This window comes from Danio rerio, chromosome 19, assembly GCF_049306965.1.
Source record: "Danio rerio strain Tuebingen ecotype United States chromosome 19, GRCz12tu, whole genome shotgun sequence".
Taxonomy (NCBI): domain Eukaryota; kingdom Metazoa; phylum Chordata; class Actinopteri; order Cypriniformes; family Danionidae; genus Danio; species Danio rerio.
In genome coordinates, this window is record NC_133194.1 from 21,580,899 (window position 1) to 21,601,923 (window position 21,025).

Genomic DNA, 21,025 nt, shown 5'->3' on the forward strand with positions numbered 1-21,025 from the left:
GACGAGGAAGCTTTAACGCACAAAAGATAAACACACAATGGGGATTCCTCTTTAGTACTGTAAAATCTCACTGGCCTAACTCCCTTGGAAGCGTTTATTCCTAATGCTGTAAACCATCCAATGCAATCAGCCTCAAATGTTAACGTGCAAGGAAATATCTTTAAACTTCCTTATTTTAATCTCTGATTGTCTAATATTATCTTATGATATCAAGACACTCTTTTTATGTTCACTATACTGGTGTTTTACTTAATGGTCATTTAATTCTCGTCAGCTTAACAGTCAGTCTAAATATACTACTGTATAAAAAATAATGGATTATTTGCATATATTTTGAATCAGACTTTCAAAAACAATCTCATGTGGGTACACATGATAATATCATTAATCGTGACGTTGTGGTGAAATATTGTCAACCCACTTGTTGCTTGAGAAGACCAAGGACAACTTCTCCCCTCCCTGAAACACTGTAGCGGATTCCAGGGGAACGGATTGCATCATGTCACAAAGATGCTGTATTCTGCATTGAGAGAAAAATGTATTTCTATTGGGTAAAAATGAGGCTATGAGAAATCAATAGTCAAAGTTAACATGGCCTAAGTCTTGTGTTGAGTTCCCGTCGTTTTACTGATGACTGCTACAATGCAGCATTTGCCAGCTATATGCTATTAAAGGAAGGAACAGTACCGAAGACTACAGAGGAATATGCCATTCCATGACAGGGATTTGTATTTAATATTAATATGTATTTAGTTGTGTGTGGCATGCTCACACTGTGCAGCTTGTAGATCTCTGCTTAAGCAGCTAAACTGGCTTTCACACTGGACACGAAAAGCGCTGTTCTGTGGTATGAAACCCATTCATTTAAGATGTTTTGTTTGTCTTCCTTTGTAATTACTTGGAGTTGTGATAACACAGATGCACAGCCCCTGCCCTAATTACGCAGACAATATGCCCTGGGATTGGCTGGAGTGATCCAGGGCATCTTTAAAAAAAGGGAAACACACAATTTGGTCTTGTAGAAAAAAATATATAGTTGCAGAATTTTATTTTTAACTTTTGTTTTTTGTTAATCCATCCGTGTACCCCCAAACCTTGTAATTTTGTTTTTGGTTTGTTTGTTGTAAATTTAAATCGCAGTGGATGCCCTTTTAGCCAGCACTGGAATACACCCATACACATTCAAACACACACTCATACACTACGGCCAATTTGCTTCATCCAATTTACCAATAGCGCATGTCTTTGGACTGTGGGGGAAACCGGAGCACCCGGAGGAAACCCATGCCAACACTGGAAGAACATGCAAACTCCATACAGAAATGCCAAATGGCCTGCCGGGAATCAAACTTGCTGTGAGACACTAACCACTAAGCCACTGTGGCATCCTGGAATACTTAGGTTAAAATAAATATATATTATTAAGTAGAATTATTTATTAATAACTATTACATATTATAAGACAATGCAAGTGTTTCTTAGCCTTGCATGCATATCAGCCTGTTTTGGGGACTCCCAAAACAAAAAATATGACTCTTTTAAAGTCCCTAATGGGGCACTTTAATATATTAAAGTATTTACGTTAATTAAAAAATGTACTACAACAAGAGAACAATATAATGGGTTGTCTGATTGTAAACACACACCCTAATCCAACATAGGCAAACAAAGTCATGTTTACAGTTTTGTTTTTTAAAGAGCTTCATATGATAACAGTTGATCTAATGAAGAATGCAATTTTTGATAATGTTTTTTGTTTCTTTTCCGGACTTTGAATGTCTCGGGAACATTGCTGTCTATGGAGGGCCAGAGGGTTTGTCCCATTTCATCTAAAACATCTTAACTTGTGTTTCAAAGATGAACAGATGTCTCAGGGGATTGAAACGGCATGAGGGTAAGTAATTAATGACAAATTTTTCATTTTTGGGTGAACTAATCCTTTAATACTGTAAAAGCTGTAGGTTTGAACATGTTTTCCTCAATTTGAATTTTTTTTTATTATTGACTAGTTTTATGTACTGTGGGAAGATAAATGTATATAATCTAGTTACAAATAAACAATAATCTATCTATCTATCTATCTATCTATCTATCTATCTATCTATCTATCTATCTATCTATCTATCTATCTATCTATCTATCTATCTATCTATCTATCTATCTATCTATCTATCTATCTATCCATCCATCCATCCATCCATCCATCCATCCATCCATCTAAAAAGTCTAGATTTTTGGGCTTTTTAATTATCTTATTTCATTCAAAACTCTAGCTAGGTCGTGACAGACCCAAAAAAAACTCTTGCTTCCTGAGCACTGGCATTGCCAAAGTAATGCAAATGCTAAAGGCAGGATCCCAAAACTGTGCCTTTAACTGTGTCTTTGGGTGATACTTTCAAGCTGGTTAGGGCAGGTGAAACCTCGGGACCCTAAAACAAGATCTTTAACTAAACTACCCAAAGAGCATATGTGAGCCACTTTAGGCAGTTATGTGGAACTGGTGGTCTTCCTTCGGCCCACACAAAATAAATATGAACCTGAAGTGGCCAACCTGTTCAATGGCAAAAGGGGGCCAAAGATTCCCATTCATTTACAGGCCATCTAAGCCAAAAATTTTGCACTTATGGCAAAGTGTAATCTGAAAAAAGACCCTAATGTTGCCCGTGTCGAAAATGGTAAATTTGGCCCAAATGACGGAAGATACATGTGGGCCACAGTTGGCAAAAATGTGGCATAGTCATTTAGGGTAATCTGGGATTAAACCCAAAGTGGCTCACATGTGTAGGTGCAAATGTGGCCCAGTTACCTTAAGACATATGTGGGCCACTTTTGGCAAATATTCAGGACAGTAAGCTCTGGCTAATGTGGCTGTGTGGCCCAAATGAGATATGGCAAATATAGGCGAGTTTCTCTGGCTAAAGATGGTGTGAGCTTAAAGCAACTGAGGTAAGATGTGGCAATTATGGTACTGTTATCCTAAAACATGTACTTGGTCACTTTTGGTAAAGTTAAATACAGTGATCATTTGATAAATATAGGGATCAAACCATAGCTCTTTGACAGGGCAGATATGGGTAGTAATATAGCTAATTTGTGGCCCAGATCTGGCAAACATCTTAAAGCCATCATTCCATTCAGTATGTGTCCGGATGTAAATGTCTGGTGTAGGCCAGATCTGGGCCAGAATAAAAGCAAACTGTGGCCCAGAATAGAGTAAGTTCTGGTTCATTTGGTTGAATTCTGGCAGATTTGTGGTATTTCATTAGTGTTTTTGTGGCCCAGATCGGACAAACAGGAACGGACCATCCTAGAGCCAGCATTCCATTCAGTATGTGGCCGGATGTAAGTGTCTGGGTTGGGCTAGATCTGGGCCAGAATAAAAGCAAACTGTGGCCCAGAATGGGGTCAGTTCAGGTTTATTTGGTTGAATTCTGGCAGATGTGTGGTATTGCTTTAGTGTATTTGTGGCCCAGATCTGACAAGCAGGAATGAACCATCCTAGACCCAGCATTACATTCATATGTGGTCTGGATGTATGTGTCTGGGTTGGGCTGGATCTGGGCCAGAATAAAAGCAAACTGTGGCCCAGAATGGGGTCAGTTCAGGTTCATTTGGTTGAATTCTGGCTGATTTGTGGTATTGCTTTGGCGTATTAGTGGACCAGATCTGACAAACAGGAACGGACCATCCTAAAGCCATTATTCCATTTAGTATGTGGTCCGGATGTAAGTGATGGTGTAGGCTGGATCTGGGCCGCCCAGAACAGAGTTAGTTCAGGTTCATTTGGTTTAATTCTGGCTAATATGTGGTATTGCTTTGGAATATTTGTGGCCCACATCTGACAAATAGGAACGAAAAATCCAAGTGCCATCATTCCATGCGTTATGTAGGCCAGATGTAAGTGACCGGTGCGAGCCAAATTTGAGCCAAATGATTTTTGCTAGCTGGGTAGTCTCCATCAAGCCACTCCCCTCCTCCTAAAACACATAATAGACTTGGGCCCAATCCTAATTCTATCCCTTAGCCCTTCTCCTTACCCCTACCCCTCGTTTTGCGTGTGCCCGTGAAGGGGTAGTGGTGTCCCAATTCTCTTTAGCTTGAAGGCGTAGGGCTAAGGGCAAGGGGTATACACCCTTTCAAACGAAGGACCATACTCGGAACCAAGGGGTAGGAAAAATTTCCCAGAATACACTAGCTCCAGCTGCACCCGGAAGTAAGGAGACCCGCTAATTAGTATTTTTGTTATTATAACAAATTTTTACAACAAACAAACTTATGTTTTAATATATTCATAACCGTGTTCGTGTTTTACCGTCATGCTTTAAAAAAAAAACGCAAAAATAAAAACCGCTAAATTTTGCGATCTCTAATAATAACTTCTGTACAGCAGGCCCACAACATTCTGACACTCGATGGCACTGGAATACCCTGTCAAAGTCTAGTGGCTGGGAATGGGCTTTTTATAGTGTCTGCTATAATGTTAATGCTGTTTTGAGTGTGTTTACATTAATAATTATGGCCACTGTGTAAATGCGCAGTACTGTTACGATATTGCCACACTAGATCGATAACATAATACATGGCTTCAGTGATTTCCTGAAGATAAGTACCAAATAATAACACAACTGGAATCACTAGAGTAGTCGCCATCATCTGAACTCATATGAAGCAAGAGATTGCGAGGACAAATGATGACGTGTGCATGTGATGTAGCTGTCCCAATTCTTAGGGGTAAATTTTGAAACCCTTCCCCTTAACCTTTGGTTGCAAGGCCTAAGGGGGAGGGGAAAGGGTAGGGGTTCAAAAATACAATTGGGATTGGGTCTTGTTTTAGACTTGCAAATTGCAGACACTTAAGAGATTCCTATAGACTCTTGTAGACTCGTGGCCTTCTCAAAGATGCTGTATGACTGCAGACTTACCAACAAGTCTCAATAAAGGAATTCTGCCTGTTTGAGTCTCCTGGACTTGGTTCTTTCATTCATTTATTTTTTTCCAACAGTACACCACTGGACATTTTTAGAGTTTCCTTGCTGGAAACACAATAAATGAAAGTGAAATAAAAAAGCATTAAAACAACAAATTTATATGGCATTCTTGTTTGCCCAAAGTTAGTGTATAAAGCCTATTGTAATTCATCTTTTACAATCCCTAACAAAAAACTGGAATAAATAATCATTTTTTCTGTATGTCTTTTAGCATCTGCTTTACTTTGACTGACAGTGTGAAATTCTGTTTCCATGGGTATTCGTGGTTTAATTCCTCTTCTCTGTTAATTAAATGCAAGTCACACATCAACCGCTAACAGACACACACACAGTTGCCAAGAAGCAATGTAAAGAGGCTGCCATTTTGGAACATCTCAAAAGCCATGTAAAACAGAGACCCCTCTGTCCGATCCACTTGAATCACTTCCTGTCTTTCTACCATTCATTTATTCACAAAGTCCCCCCGGAGATGCCAGTGTATGCATGAATCATTTCTCACGTATACTTCACGTGAGGTTCAAGTATTTGATGCAATTCTCATCCAAGTTCCCATCAGTTTAATATCAGTGCATTGACTGGATAATTTTTATTTGAAATATTAACTTAATAAAGTAAATGAAAGTGCCACTGAACTGAAAAATATATATAATATTATACAAAAAAAAAACCTGTTAGCCCTCAAAGACAGAGCAGGAGAGAGGCTACAAGAGAAAAAAAACAAACACTTGTTTTGATTTGCATAACTCTGCAAAAAGGTCACCTGACAGAAAAGAGAGGTTGGGGGAAAGTGAGACACTGAAAGAAAAAAAACACAAAACACATGGTATAATGGAGTGAAGATGAGAAAATGTGACAGTGAGAGTGTTTCTCCTTCCGCCCATTTGAAGACTAGTGCCAAAGCCTTTGAGAGGGATTTCTGTCGCCTATTTAGTAAGCATGTCGAGATCGCGAGAGAGATGGGAATAGACAGAAACAAGGGGAGTAAGACGATCAAGAGTGAGAAAGAAAAACTATTTTCTCATGACCTCACCAGTTAGTCATTTAAATGAGTAAGAGTGTGTGAAAGTATGCTGTCTTCATTCTCTCACACCGCTTATGGCCTTTGTTTACAATCACATAAATCAGGTTAGTAATAATTGAAGACCAATGTAAATGGTAAACTTTAATTCATCCATACAGCACTGTACCATTAAATAAAGTAGACAACAACCATCTCAAAGTTCTTTCTTTGTCCTCATTAAAAAACAACACACAATCTTCCTTTCTCAGTCTGTAGTTGACATTTTTGCTTATGTAACACTCTTGAGGGGGGAAAAACTATGCATGGAAAATTGCAAATGTCAACTTCTCCTCTTGCTGCCCTCCCACTTTCTTCCTTTCTTTCTCTTTCTTGCTCTCTGATGACCTGACCAGACCTGTATTCTGGGGGAGTATTTGAGGTAAAGTGTCAACATGAACCATGAAAAGGCCAGTGCACAAAGAAAAAGCAATAACACTCGAATTACAATGGTCTGGATGGTTTTAAATATGAAATTATGAAAATATTCGGCTTTTTTGTATATTAATATAATATTGTATTTTGTTTTTTACAGTACACTACCTGGCAAAAGTCTTGTTGCCTATACAAGTTTTATGAACAACAAATAATAACTTGACTTCTAGTTGATCATTAGGATTTAGAAGTGGCTTGTATGAAAGGCAAAGGCCTCTAAATTACGCTTATTTTAACTAAATAAAATATGATCATGCCTTGATTTTTAAATATTTAATTAGGACAGTAAGGTCTGAATTTATCACTGAACAGAAATAAAGTACAGTAAATAATATAAAGTCATGGTGCAGTGGAAAAAGAATTAATATTGTGTATGACTCCCATGAGCTTGGACAACTGCATCTATACATCAATTCAATGGCTCAAATAACTTATTAATAAAGCAATCTGGAATGGCAAAGAAAGCGTTCTTGCAGGACTCCTAGAGATCTTCACGATTATTTGGATGCATCTTCAATGACTACTTCATCTGACAACAGACATGCTCAATAATGTTCATGTATGGTGACTAGGCTGGCCAATCCTGAAGCACTTGACCTTGTTAGCTTCTATCCTGCTGAAGAATTTTCCCTCTCCTGTGGTTTGTAATGTAATGGGCAGCACAAATGTTTTGATTCCTCAGACTGTTAATGTTGCCATCCACTCTGCAGATCTTCTGCATGCCCCATACTGAATGTAATCCCAAACCATGATTTTTCCTTCACCAAACTTGACTGATTTCTCTGAAAATCTTAGGTCCATGCAGGTTCCAAAAGTTCCTCTGCAGTATTTGTGATGATTGGGATGCAACAGATGATTCATCAGAAAAATCTACTTTCTGCCACTTTTTCAAATTATAGTTGAAGTCAAGTTATTATTTGTTGCTCTTACAACTGAGATATTGATATCACTATACATGTTGAGTCAAAAACAGTATTGGGACCGACTCACGTTTTCCACAAACACTAAAAATGCAAATAATGTATATGTGACAATATATCCATTTTCAAAAAGTCAGTCTTAATCTTATAAACAATTAATTGTGCACACATTTCATTTTTAAATACATAATTTTTACAACAGAATGTCATAACTTGATCTTCTGGTAAATAAAAAAGTCAGTTTTAACATATTCTAAAAATTAAAATCCTGACACTTTCTTAATATTAACGCCTCAATCTCTTTAAAGCACTGTTTCTCAACCACGTTCCTGGTGCACATTTCCCTGTCTCCTTAATCAAACACACCTGATTCAGATCATCAGCTCATTAGCAGACACTAAAAGACCTGTAATCGGTGTGACAGACAAAGGAGACATCCAAAACATGCAGTGTCGGTGGTCCTCCAGGAACCTGGTTGAGAAACACTGCTTTAAAGCAAGATTAATTCTCATTGGCTGTTAATGATTATATTCCAACGATATTGTTTGTTTGTTTGTTTATCATTATCATAGTTATGTTAAGAACTATTCTTTTATATATTGTTATATTGTTTTATATTTTATTATATTCATACGTTTTTCATCTGTTTTGATTTAATAGTCCAGTTTCGACCAGCATTTGTATCTTTTTTAAAATCTGTACATCCCAATATGTAAGTATATACACAGCAAACAAATCCTCTGAGTAAAATAATTACTCAGTTTTGATAGTGTTTGGTCCCTCTTTAAATTGAGTTTAAGTTACTCAAGTTAATGAGGCAACGAAAGGATTAATTAGGTGATGATTGAGCACTGATGATGAACACTTGTTGTTAATAAACAAACACAGAAGAGAAAAACAAAACTACAACTGACTTCAGTCACAGCCTTAGATGAAATCAGCGGAAATATAATACATTGAATCTCTCCAAATCTCAGCAGAGGATCATTAAGCAACTCCACAAACAGCAGCTTTACTTATTACCAACCTGTTTGCCATTATTTAAAGAAGGATCAAATACTCTCTGAACTGAGTAAATTTTGCTCAGAGGTTTTAGCTGTGTATCTTCTGGTTCGTTGCAGTTTTAAAAATAAGAAGAAAGAATGTGAAGAACTTTTAATGACTTGCGCTCTAATTACCGAATGTGCCAGTTTGCTCTACTACCAAGCCAACACACTTTACATGAGAGAATAATCAACATTTAAGTCAGCTCAATTCAAAATCTTATTACTTAAAATGCCTTTAGATTACACATGTATAAAATCCACAATGGCACCCATGTGTTTGTTTATAAATAGATCTGTGTTTCCGCTTGGTAGGGTAGCTGGCATGAATGTCTTCGGCATCAGGGATGGATGTAGATTCACAGCAGTAACAGCAAAAAGCCGAACAGACATACAGAGATGCCCGACCTGTTGGTTGAACAGTGCCAACTCCATGTCCCATCTTACCCACAAAACCAAGAACTCATTAAGACAAAGAGGAAAAGGATAGTTCCAATTGACCAAAAATCCAGTTTTTTAAGTTTTCTTAAAAAAATGTCTATAGGAAGAAAAAAAATCTAGAACAAAAAAGCAACAAAGCGTTACAGTGGCGCAGTGGGTAGCATGATCGACTCACAGCAAGAAGGTTGCTGGTTCAAGTCCCAGCTGGGTCAGTTGGCATTTCTTTGTGGAGTTTGCATGTTCTTCCTGTGTTCGCATGGGTTTCCTCCATGTGCTCCGAAGTCATGCGCTATAGGTGAATTGAATAAGCTTATTTGGTGTATGTATGGGTGTTTGGGTGTTTCTCAGTGTTGAGTTGCAGCTGGAAGGCAATCCACTGCATAAAACATATGCTGGATAATTTGGTGGTTCATTCCACTGTGGCAACTCCTAATTAAATAAAGGGACTAAGCAGAAAATCAATGTATGAAAAAGCAACTAGTGTAAAGAGCATGGACAATGTGCTGTCCATAATCATAATACTAATGCATTACGGCAGTAGGGGGGATCGTTTATAAATGCACAGATTTGATTTTAAGTCGTGTACACACTTAAGTCTATGACAATGTTCATTTTTATAAAAAAAAAAAAAACTAACTCCCTTAACATGGAAATGTGCTTACCACCTGATCAAGGCAGGCATGCACTCTTTTTCTTGAGCTAAAGTTGTAGTGCTGCAGCTGTTTGACCATCTAATAGACCTTGTTTTTTATTTTACTTTACAAGACAATTTACAATGTCTTGATTTCGAATGTTTTCGAATCAAGATTATTTGTAATTATCTTCAATGCCTCCTCCTTCATCTTACCCCAGACATGCTCAATAATGTTCATGTCTGGTGACTGGGCTGGCCAATCCTGGAGCACCTTGACCTTCTTTGCTTTCAGGAACTTTGATGTGGAGGTTGTATGAGAAGTATGAGAAGGAGCGCTATTCTGCTGAATATTTTCTAATTTTCTTTCTATAATGTTTTTTTTTTTAAAGTTTTGCAAGTATTAAGAGTCTCAACTTTTAATTATTTCCCACAGTTAGTAATTGTAAAAGTAGAATGGCTCACTTTTTACAAGATGACTGAAAGTTGAGATTTTCAAAAAGTGTCCTCGCACAGCCCTCTACCTCAGCCAACAGTACCTCAGTTTTAGACACTGAAACCTTTTTTTGTTTGTTTGTTTATTTCAATTCAATTCATCCTTAATTCTATAGTGCTTTTATAACGTAAATTGTGTCAAAGCAGCTTAACATAGAAGCTCTAGTAAATTAAAAGTGTGTTAGTCCAATTTTCAGAGTTGAAGTTCAGTTAAGTGTGATTTAATTTCACTGCTAAAAAGTCCAAACACTGAAGAGCAAATCCACCGATGTGCAGCTCCACACAAGTGGACTTTGCAAGTCCTACACCAAGCAAGCCAGTGGAGAGAAACAAAACTTCACCATTTGCACATGTATATTTGTACAAATATCACATCTGGAAGAGAGGTGTAAACTTGTCTTTTTGTGCACACGTTAGTTTTCTCTGAAACCCACTTATGCAAAATGGTCTTAAAACAAATTTAAGATGGTTTCTGGGTTTTATAAATGAGGCCCCTGGAGTTCAGAAAATAGTGTTCATAGTGCCTAGAAATGTCTGAGTTTAACAAGGAAAAACTGGGTCATCGACAGCATGCTTAATGCAACTGTAATGTTTTATTGCACAGACGCTGAAGATCAGTTAGTGTCCAACAGGTTATGTAGTTCCATAAGTTTCCAACAGCGTAGGCAGCTCTAGTGTCAGCGTCTGGCAGGGTAAATAGCGCTGGCCCTCACTGAGAGATCCATACGGGCAGGCTAGGCGGGCGCTTAACACTAGCTCGTTGACGCTAATGCTCATTGACAGTCTCTGCTGTTACGAGAGCGCAGTGGCAGATGGCTCTCTTGTGCTGTGCATGGAAAGGATCTAAGCAATGTTAACTAGATAGTGCCCTGAAGAAATGATCTAAGGTTGGTTTTACGTGTTTTAAAATAAGCATCAAGGTAATGTCATTGCACATTCAAAAGACTAAGGTTCAAAGACTAAATCTGTGCCATTTTTTTTTCTTTTTTGCATCCTGTCTTTGCCTTTTTTTCTCTGGCTCTCTTAAGGTTGAGGATATGAGTGCCCAGTCTTGGCAAAAACAACAAAGAAGAGCAACAGCCTTTTGTCACAGCATGTCCACAAATTTCAACTAGGATGCATAAAAATCTAATAATAACTGTTTCTATTTTACAAAAGAAACAGAACATTATCAGAATAATGTAAAACAGACATGCATAAAACTTATGTAAAATGGTGTTCACAACCATAAAATCAGAAAATTATTGAGGTAAGAGATAAGATGTATATATATATATATATATATATATATATATATATATATATATATATATATATATATATATATATATATATATATATATATATATATATATACAGTTATTTATATGAATTTTGTTGTCATTTTTAAAAACTTACCAAATGATGTTTAACAGAGCAAGGAAATTTTCACAGTATGTCTGATAATATTTTTTCTTCTGAAGAAAGTTTTATTTGTTTTATTTTAGCAGGAATAAAAGCATTTTTCAGTTTTTAAAAAAAATTTTAAGGTCAAAATTATTAGCTCCTTTAAGCTGTATATTATTTTGATAGCCTACAGAACAAACCATCGTTATACAATAACTTGCCTAATTACCCTAACCTGCCTATTATTAGACCCCCTGTTTATTTTACCCAAATTTCTGTTTAACGAAGAGAAGATTTTTGCAACACATTTCTAAAAATAATACTTTAATTACTAATTTCCAATAACTGATTTGTTTTATCTTTGCCATGATGACAGTAAATAGTATTTTACTAGATATTTTCCAACAAAGACTTTTAGGCACAACAGGCATGCATGGCTGATCAGAGCTCTGAATGAAGGCATGGACCTGCTGTAGCAACAGATGCAAAATCTTAACACAAACACTGTTTCCACTGGCATGAATAAAGAAACAAAATAAAGGGTTCAAACCGTGTGCTTTTTATAGGGTCATTTTAATCATCAGAACCCACATGCTTAATCAACTTGAATAAATCTAAATAAATCTTATGTTGATGAAAGGTGCATGTGACTAAAGAGCAAATGATCTGATAACACATGCAGTTAGAATTTTGGCCAAAAGGTCAGAGGTTCAGCTTAGCACAACAGTTTAAAGCTCCTTATGCAAATGATAAATTCCCACTTTACACAGTCATTAGTTTGGCGGAGACCACAGTAATGTGATGCAGGTCACCCATGACAATGTGACAAATTGCTACCCATGTGTTTTTAGGCCAATTGACCTACTCTTCATGTGCTGTTGCTGGGCAACGGTATGGGAGATCATTTTGTCCAAAATATTTTATGTGTGTAAAATTGCCACCTCATAAATTACTAGCCCCTTTTACACCGTAGTACCAGTGAAATTATTATCGGATCAACTTTACAGGTAAATTTAAAAAAGCGCTGTTCACACAGGGAATGACGTTCCAGAATTTTTCCGGAAAAGACCATTCACACATCCATTTTAAAATACCGGTAAATTCTGACATCATCAATGAGAAGTGATCTCTATATGGCTGCGTTTGTATTTGTACATCTAAAATTGGTCAGGCTTTTGTTGATTATTTCATTTTATTTAAAGCTTTATTGTTCATGCAGTTGCTTTGTCCCAGAGACATCCATAGGCAGAAGTGCAAACTACAGCTAAATGTTTAGCCATTTGACTACACTACAAATTCTGTGGATAAGTATTGTGAACAACTTCGATGATGAATGGAGGAACACTTTAGCATGTCAAGATGTACATAATATGTGTGTGTGCTGGAACTCACCGAAGCACTTCTTCAAGTGCACAAGGGTCAAGCAACTAAAGCAGCTTGAGGGTAAACAAACAGCGGTTTGTCACAAGCATTATATTGCAAATTTTTTACATAGTCGGCATTAAGAAGGAACATAGAAATGTTATCTGACTAACATCTAGCAGCTGAATGTGTCTGGAAAAATATTCAAAGGCTTTTATTTTCATAAATAGTGTGGGTGTGAACAAGATGTCCTTGCTGCAGCTCGCAGCTTGATGACATAGGCAATTGTCAACTATGTAGCAGACCTTGTTCCGCCCACTAAGGTAACGCCCATGCTACTGTGATGGATAGGTTTATGGTAGGGGGAGGTGTAGGCAATCATCAACTATGTAGCAGAAATTGTAACGCCCATACTACTGTGACGGTTGGGTTTAGGGTAGGGAGAGGTGTAGGCGATCGTCAACTATGTAACTGACCTTTACCGCCCACTTAGGTAACGCCCATGCTACTGTGACGGTTGGGTTTAGGATAGGGAGAGGTGTAGGCGATCGTCAACTATGTAACAGACCTTGTACCGCCCACTAAGGTAACGTCAATGCTACTGTGACAGTTTGGTTTAGGGTAGGGGGAGGTGTAGGCGATCGTCAACTATGTAACGAACCTGGTCAACTACGTCATCAAGCTGCAGGCTGCAGCGAGGACTGACTCGATGTGAATGCGTCTGAGTGTACTGGTTGTCTGGAATGGACGTTTCATGACAGCACGTTCTAATCGAGAATGCACTCTTTCCAGCAATTTTTCTTCTGTGTTCACACAGCACAGCATTCCGGTAAATTACCTTAAACATTTCTTTACGGAAAATTGCAGGGAACAAATTTACCGGTATTTTCAAATAGAGCCTGTTCACACATGATACATGATATAGGGTCTGTATGTGTTAAGGGGCTATAATGTCACATAAACATGTACAGCTGCCTGGGCTTATATTCTTAAAAGTGCATGTTCATTCATTTATTAATTTTCCTTTTGGCTCAGTCCATTTATTAATCTGGGGTTGCCACAGTGGAATGAACCACCAACTTATCCAACATATGTTTTACGCAGTGGATGCCCTTCAACTCTAACCCACCACTGGGAAACATTTAAACACACTCATACACGACAGGCAATTTAGCCTACCCAATTCACCTATACCACACCTATACCATACATCTTTGGACTTGTGGGGTAAACTGGAGCACCCAGAGAAAGCCCACATGAACATGGGGTGAACAAGCAAGTTCCACACAGAAATGCCAACCGACGCAGCCGAGGCTCGAACCAGCGACCTTCATGCTGTGAGGCAAACTTGCTACCCGCTGTGCCACTGTGCTGCCCTCAAGAGCATATTAAAAAGACAAATCAACAAATGACACCTAAACTTCATTTATGTCACTGCAAGTTTATCCAAAATAACATATATTTCATGCAGGATGTAAGGCTTTACTAATGCCAAAATAAACCACTAAAATTAAACGACAAATGGGTCTTTACAATTTATAATTCTTTGTGAAATTGAAATGTCAAATTACACAGATAGGTTATAATAAAAACCCTGAATTAAATAAATGACTGAATAATAGCACTAATTTTGATATCTTTAAGATTTGCATTTGCTCTTTCAAAAGAAAATATGGCAGAAGCTGACATCTCTATGCATGTAAAATAAGCTTACTATTGTAGATCTCACTATTGCTTTGGTTTTTACAGAAATATGATTGCATTAAAAGAGATGACTGACAAAACCATGATATGATGCACAACAGACCCTGAGCAACACTGACAAATATAATGTCTTGTAAAATGTGTGCTCAATATAGGCCAATCTTCTTTTTTTTTTCTCAAACAGGCTAAATAGATTTGTATTAATGGGTAGAATATTTGATGGGTTTAAAACTTTGGGAAACTTAAAATAATATGGTTAATTCAAATAAAGTGGTTTTTGCTACAGATCTGCTACAAATGATCCATATAAGTGAAAACAAAATAAATTTTAACACTGCTTTAATATTCATTATGGAAATAATATTAGGCTTGGCATTTTAACATGGCTTTTACATTAGTTCATGGTGTTTCTTCTAATTACTTTCTCTTTGTATTCCATAGCCAACAGACATCTGTAATATTAATAGGGAAAGACTGTTTTAATATTCGACAGCTGAACTTTGGGGAGAATAATGGTGCTTGAGAATTGTACCCAGTTATGTAAAACAATTCTCTGAGTGCTTAAATTAAGTCACTGCCATTATTTGCACAAATCATCGTGGGATTTAAAAAACGTGAATACGCTTAAGTACACTGCAAATTTGAAAATGAAAGTAAAAAGCGAACATGAATTCAAAATGTAACTCTACCTGGCATGTTTAAAACTACTTCCTGATGTGTTCGTACATACATTATTATAATATATTACTCTTGTTTAAATGATGATGGGGCAGCCATAATTCAAAATCTACAGTTACAACCTAAATTTTCTACTGATTTATGTTATATATATTTAAAGCAATGGTTCACCCCAAAATAAACTTTCTCTCACCATTGATCACCCTTAACTTGTTTCTAACTTTTATGAGATCCTTTCTTCTACTAAACACAAAAGAAGATATTTTGAAGAGAGTTGGAGAACTTATTATAGTTAGATTTCCCTACAACGGAAGTTTCTTTTGAATACCTTTTTTGTGTGTGTGTTCGACAGAAGAAAGAAACTCATGAAGGTTTGGAAACACTTGGTGAGTAAATATTGATTAAATTTTAACTTTTGGGTCAACTAACCACTTAAAGGCTCGTCCCTATAGATCAAGAGCACAGAATACAGCGCCCTGCTGTCTAAGATGTGCATTACAGTTCGTTGAACCAAATCGTCCATATTTTTAGATTTTTCAATAACCTCGGAAAAATGTCTAATTTATCACATTTACAAGTATCAAATTCAATTCAAATATTCACAATAAAATGGCAATAAAATGAAGAAAATCAACATTTTTTTAATTGTCTTAATTTAAGTAGGCCTACCATTTGAATTAAATAGTTCTTAAACCTAATGCACATAAAAATATCGTAGGGTGACATTTAGAGGTGAAGACTCAATTACAGGTAGATCCTATAAGAACAATTTTTTATGCATTTTTGTTTAAAATGTTTTTAAGTTTATGCACAATTTATGCCTTTTTTTGTTGCTTTGTTTTGTTTAAAAAAACAAAAAAATTAACATACGACCACAAAACAATAGAAAGAAAGTCAGTTAAATGAACAGGCAAGAAGGTTTAGACATTCAGTTAAATGAACATGTCAAAGGTTTAGACATTCTGCCTACTGTAATGATATAGCTCATATGTGTACTCACCATTCACACACAGCGCAATAATGTGAAGAAGCAGGACGCTGGACAGCACCATCGACTCCCAACCTGCTGAAAACAACGTGCGCCTAGAGTTCATCATGACACTAACTGTCTTTAAAAACACTTAAACTAAACCAGCTCAATCTTCTGTTAAAGGTAAAGTCATACGGCAGATATTGAGAAGAATCTAGGCAATAATCCTGAACAGATATCTCCTAAAAATCGAAGGCGTAACGAAGCGCGCGGTGTCCTGCCAACTTCGGATGTTGTCTTCAGATGTTATTCCTCTTTGGTCGAGATTCAGACCACCTTATGCGTCGCTAGGGATCCGTCATCTCTTATCCAACTTCAAGAAGATGCTAAGACGGTTACATGTGTCTTATTTGTAGTCAGTATTAAGAGTCCGCTTAGAAGCGGAGAGATTCGGTACTATTTGCACAACACCATGGACTGCGGTATCTCGGTCGCACAATTCGCGCGCACTGCCCACAACTAGTTTTATGTGCCAGTCGAACTCACGGTTCATGTAAAGTCATCTGCGCATGCGCCTCGTTACTGACTGAATATTTGTCGTGTGTGACAAACATTGAAAAAGTCAATCATCGGGGTTGGTATCTTTTATTTACTGTCCCTCAATGCAGAGATATTCACTTTAAACCTAATATAGAAACAGAAACATTTTCATTATAAATAACTTCTTGTAACCTCTTTGGATGAGATACAAAACATCTTGCAGGCAGTTCATCCAAACAAAGCGTCCAAAATTGGGTCACCCACAGAAGCCAGTACCCACATAAGGGCTTTGTTTATTTGTCTTGAAGTAAGATGGAACCGTACTAGACAGTAACAGTTGCTTCTGAATGAGTATTTAAATAAACGTTTCATATGTTTTATTAACCCATTCTGTCTGGTTCCAAAAATGTCTTTAATATTCATCAGCTGAATCCCATAATTTTATATATCTCTTTTTTATTCAGAGATTTATTTCCCTCAAACATAGATGGAAAGAATTCAGTGTTTTAATTAAATGTCTTCGAATAACTGAAGAAGGCTTAAAAAAGTAAAAGTGTAAGCTATTAATCCTGCATATTTATTTCTAGCAAAACGTAAATATTACTCTTAAAAGGTTCCAAAGAAACGATACATTTACCCTGCATTTGTTGGCTTCTAATTCTGAGTAAGACCAAATATATTTTACCACATTTTAGACACTACTATAAATGTTATCCGTACATACCACATTCCAAAATGACCCGAATATAACAATTTTTAAACATCAAACGTTACATCTGATTAAAATAATAACTGTAATAAAATGATAATAAATCACATGATGTTGATAATAATATTAATAACAATAAATATCACAATTTGGGAAATTTCATTTCAAAAGTTTTGTTACCCTAAATAAAACTATGTACAGTTGAAGTCAGAATTATTAGCCCCCCTGAATTATTAGACCCCCTGTTTATTTTTTTCTCTAATTTCTGTTTAACGGAGAGAAGATTTTTTTTTAAACACATATCTAAACATAATAGTTTTATTAACTTATTTCTAATAACTGATTTATTTTGTTTTCGCCATGATAACTGCAAATCATATTTGACTTAATTTTTAAAGACACTTCTATACAGCTTAAAGTGACATTTAAAGGCTTGACTAGATTAATTTGGTTAACCATGCAGGTTAGGGTAATTAGGCAAGTTATTGTATATCGATGCTTTGTTCTGTAGACTATTGAAAAAATATATAGCTTAAAGGGGCTAATAATTTTGACCTTAAAATGTTTTTTCTAAAAAAATAAAAAACTACTTTTATTCTAGCCAAAATAAAACAGACTTTCTCTGAAAGAAAAAATTATATTGTAGATACTGTGAAAATGCCCTTGCTCTGTTAAACATCATTTGTAAAATATTTAAAAAAGAAAAAAAAAATTCAAAGAGGGCTAATAATTCTGACTTCAACTGCATGTGCTGGTTTCATTAATAATTAAGCTTTGATGTTAATGATATTCAAGTTTATTAAAGTAAAACAAATTTTAATACACTCACAGTCACTTTAATAGGTACACCTGTCCAACTGCTCGTTAATGCTAATTTCTTAGCAGCCAATCACATGGCAGCAACTGCAGCCGCAATTCAAACTGAGCATCAGAATGAGGAAGAAAGGTGATTTAAGTGACTTTGAATGTGGTACGGTTGTTGGTGCCAGACGGGCTAGGAACTTCACGCACAACCATCTCTCGGGTTTACAGAGAATAGTACGAAAAATAGAAAATATTCAGCATCAACAACATGAAAGAATGGATCCATCCTGCCTTGTATCAACAGTTCAGGCTGCTGGTGGTGTAATGGTGTGGGAGAAATTTTCTTGGCATACTTTGGACCCATTATTACCACTTGAGCATTGTGTCAATGCCACAGCCTACTTGAGTATGGTTGCTGACCATGTCCATCCCTTTAGTGTAAACATCTTCTGATGGCTTCTTCCAGCAGGATAACGCTCCATGTCATAAAGCGCAAATCATCTCAGCCTGGTTTCTTGAACATGGCAATGAGTTTACAGTACTCAAATAATTAATAAATTGACAAATCTGCAGCAACTGCATGATGCTATTATGTCAAAAAGGAGCAAAATCTCTGAGGAATATTTCCAGCACCTTATTGAATTTATGCCATGAAGGATTAAAGCAGTTCCAAAGGAAAAAGGGGGTCCAATCTGGTACTAGTAAGGTATACCTAAAAAATGTTCGGTATTTATTCATCACTTTTTTTTTCATTTCTGTAACTAAAATACACACTTAACATTGTTGTTATTTGCCAAAGTTATATTTTTTATCTACTACTTACATTTTTTAGAAACTTATGCATTTAAAAAGCCAAAGTTTATATTAAGAAATTTAAAGGAACAGTTCCTCATACAATAATGATTATTCACTTATCATGTAGCTCCAAACTTATGACACTTTCTCAGAACAAAGCAAATTAAAGCTGCCCATTAAAAATCTCTCTCTGCAGCTCATCGCTTTCAAATCATTTTATGAGCTCCACAGCTCCCATGTCCATTTATTCACAAGTATGAAAAAGAGCTTTTTAAAAAACTCTCCACAACCTTGTGCGCCAGATTGACCTGCGATCTAAGAGTTTCTTTTTAAAAATTAAAGCTGCTAAAAATACATCTGGGACAGATGAAGGGACGGTGCAGCTCTGATTCCTTCATAGTCAATAGCAGTGGACTGCAGCAAAATCGTCAGATAGATTACTGCTACTGATTAAATGTTTAAACGTGTCAGAGAATAAGCTTCTAAACAAAAATACGATACAGCAAACCTTCTAAAAACAGACAAGCTCACTCAAGGAGATATAACATAAAAGATTTATTCAGCCACAAAATGTTTTAGGATTTGGTGGCAATACAAAACAGATCTACAAACATTAAGTACAGACAGATATGGCGATGTAAAAGCCATGAATGCTTAAAAAATATTAAATATGCACAGAACAACAGTAACTGTAGAGGTGAACATGGGTCACTTGTACATGAGGTGACTAAATCCTTCATGTGATCTTGCTGAGCTTGGATTTTAAGGCGGTGAAGACCTAACCCTCGGTGAGGACGGCTGAGTTCAGACAGAAAATGAAAAGCAGCTGCATTCAACAGTTTCTGAGCACAGTATTTAAATGGGGACGTGTGTTATTCACACATGCCATTGGGCGCTCCAGGGTGTCGAGTGGCCATCATCTGTCCAGTGCTGCCCACTGGACGACCTGAGGGATGGACACAAAAATCACAATATTACCACTGCATTTTACATACTTTTTATCATTTGAGACATACAAGTTATATACTACAATCGGAGTGAGTATTTTTATAGTTTGAGTTTCACTTTATGCAGTATACATTTACTATTTATAATTATTGTTATGAATTTTGAATCCATTAAGTCTTGTAGTTCAGAAAGCCTCAAATGAGTCATTTTACTTGTTTGAATAAATAGTTTATTGCATAAATTTAACCACAAGCTTAATTTTCAGTGTTCTATGAGCTCTTTCTTAGTAAAAACAGCATATTTGCGCTGATTTGTTTTTTGAATGTTTAAGGCTATGTTAGTTTCTATGGCTGTTTTCATGGTGAGAAAATGTACACAGCAGTTAGATTATATGAAGGGTTTTACAATTCATTTTTTCAAAAAATTCTAAAATTGAATTTGGTTTAACGGTGTTAAAAATGACTAAAATACTCAACACATTTCTCACAGAATTGATTAACACAAACCCTAATGATGCACTGTATTCAAAGATCAAACATATGACTTCCTCAATGAACCATACATTATGCTTTAACAATGCTTTTGTGAGCATACAATTGTCTTATAGACATATGAAAGTACAGACATTTCTGCACCCTATTTTGTCTTTGCTAAACATTTTAGATTGGGGTAATCAAATTCAGTCCTGCACAGTTTAGCACACACCTGAACAAGCTAATCAAGGTATATTTGTAACGTTCATACAGGTGTGTTAAGGCAAGTTAATCTTTATAGGATACCGGCTCATCAGGATTAAGTTTAGTGACCCTGCTTTAGAATAATCATGATATTAAAACGTGATATTTTTTTTTATTCTTCATAAAGTTAAATTTATTATTCAGTTTGAATGCAAAAAATGTTTTCTTTCACTATTTTGAGAGGTTCTGCATCCATATTTCTTGATCAAAATGATGAAATGAAAAAAACTGCATGAATACCATTTTTGAACAAATTAAACCATTTGATACTGACCAGGATTCAATTTGGTTAATTCCCAGTACAATTTTCTGCTCAATTCTTTACATTAATGGGCCTATGTAGCAGATTGCTTTTGTGATGCTATTGATTTTGATAATAAAT

General features: G+C 36.2%; 2 protein-coding genes across 10 annotated transcripts in view; both read right to left on the minus strand.

The window, feature by feature from the left end:
• The window catches only part of cspg5b (chondroitin sulfate proteoglycan 5b), a 63,347-nt gene extending 46,726 nt beyond the window's left edge, over positions 1–16,621 (minus strand). For 7 of the 8 annotated variants that reach the window (XM_005159516.5, XM_005159515.5, XM_009294162.4 and 4 more), the window contains exon 1: positions 16,141–16,621. In XM_005159516.5, the coding sequence (XP_005159573.2) occupies positions 16,141–16,237 (97 nt within the window). In that variant the 5' untranslated portion in view covers positions 16,238–16,621. The remainder of the gene's footprint in view (positions 1–16,140) is intronic. The other variant, NM_001044892.1, reaches the window with a different exon arrangement.
• A 2,875-nt stretch (positions 16,622–19,496) lies between these two features.
• Positions 19,497–21,025, minus strand: part of smarcc1b (SWI/SNF related BAF chromatin remodeling complex subunit C1b) — a 36,974-nt gene continuing 35,445 nt past the window's right edge. The window contains 1 exon segment of one of the 2 annotated variants that reach the window (NM_001089367.1): positions 19,497–19,904. In NM_001089367.1, coding sequence (NP_001082836.1) covers positions 19,831–19,904 — 74 coding nt within the window. In that variant the 3' untranslated portion in view covers positions 19,497–19,830. 2 annotated transcript variants of the gene reach the window in all.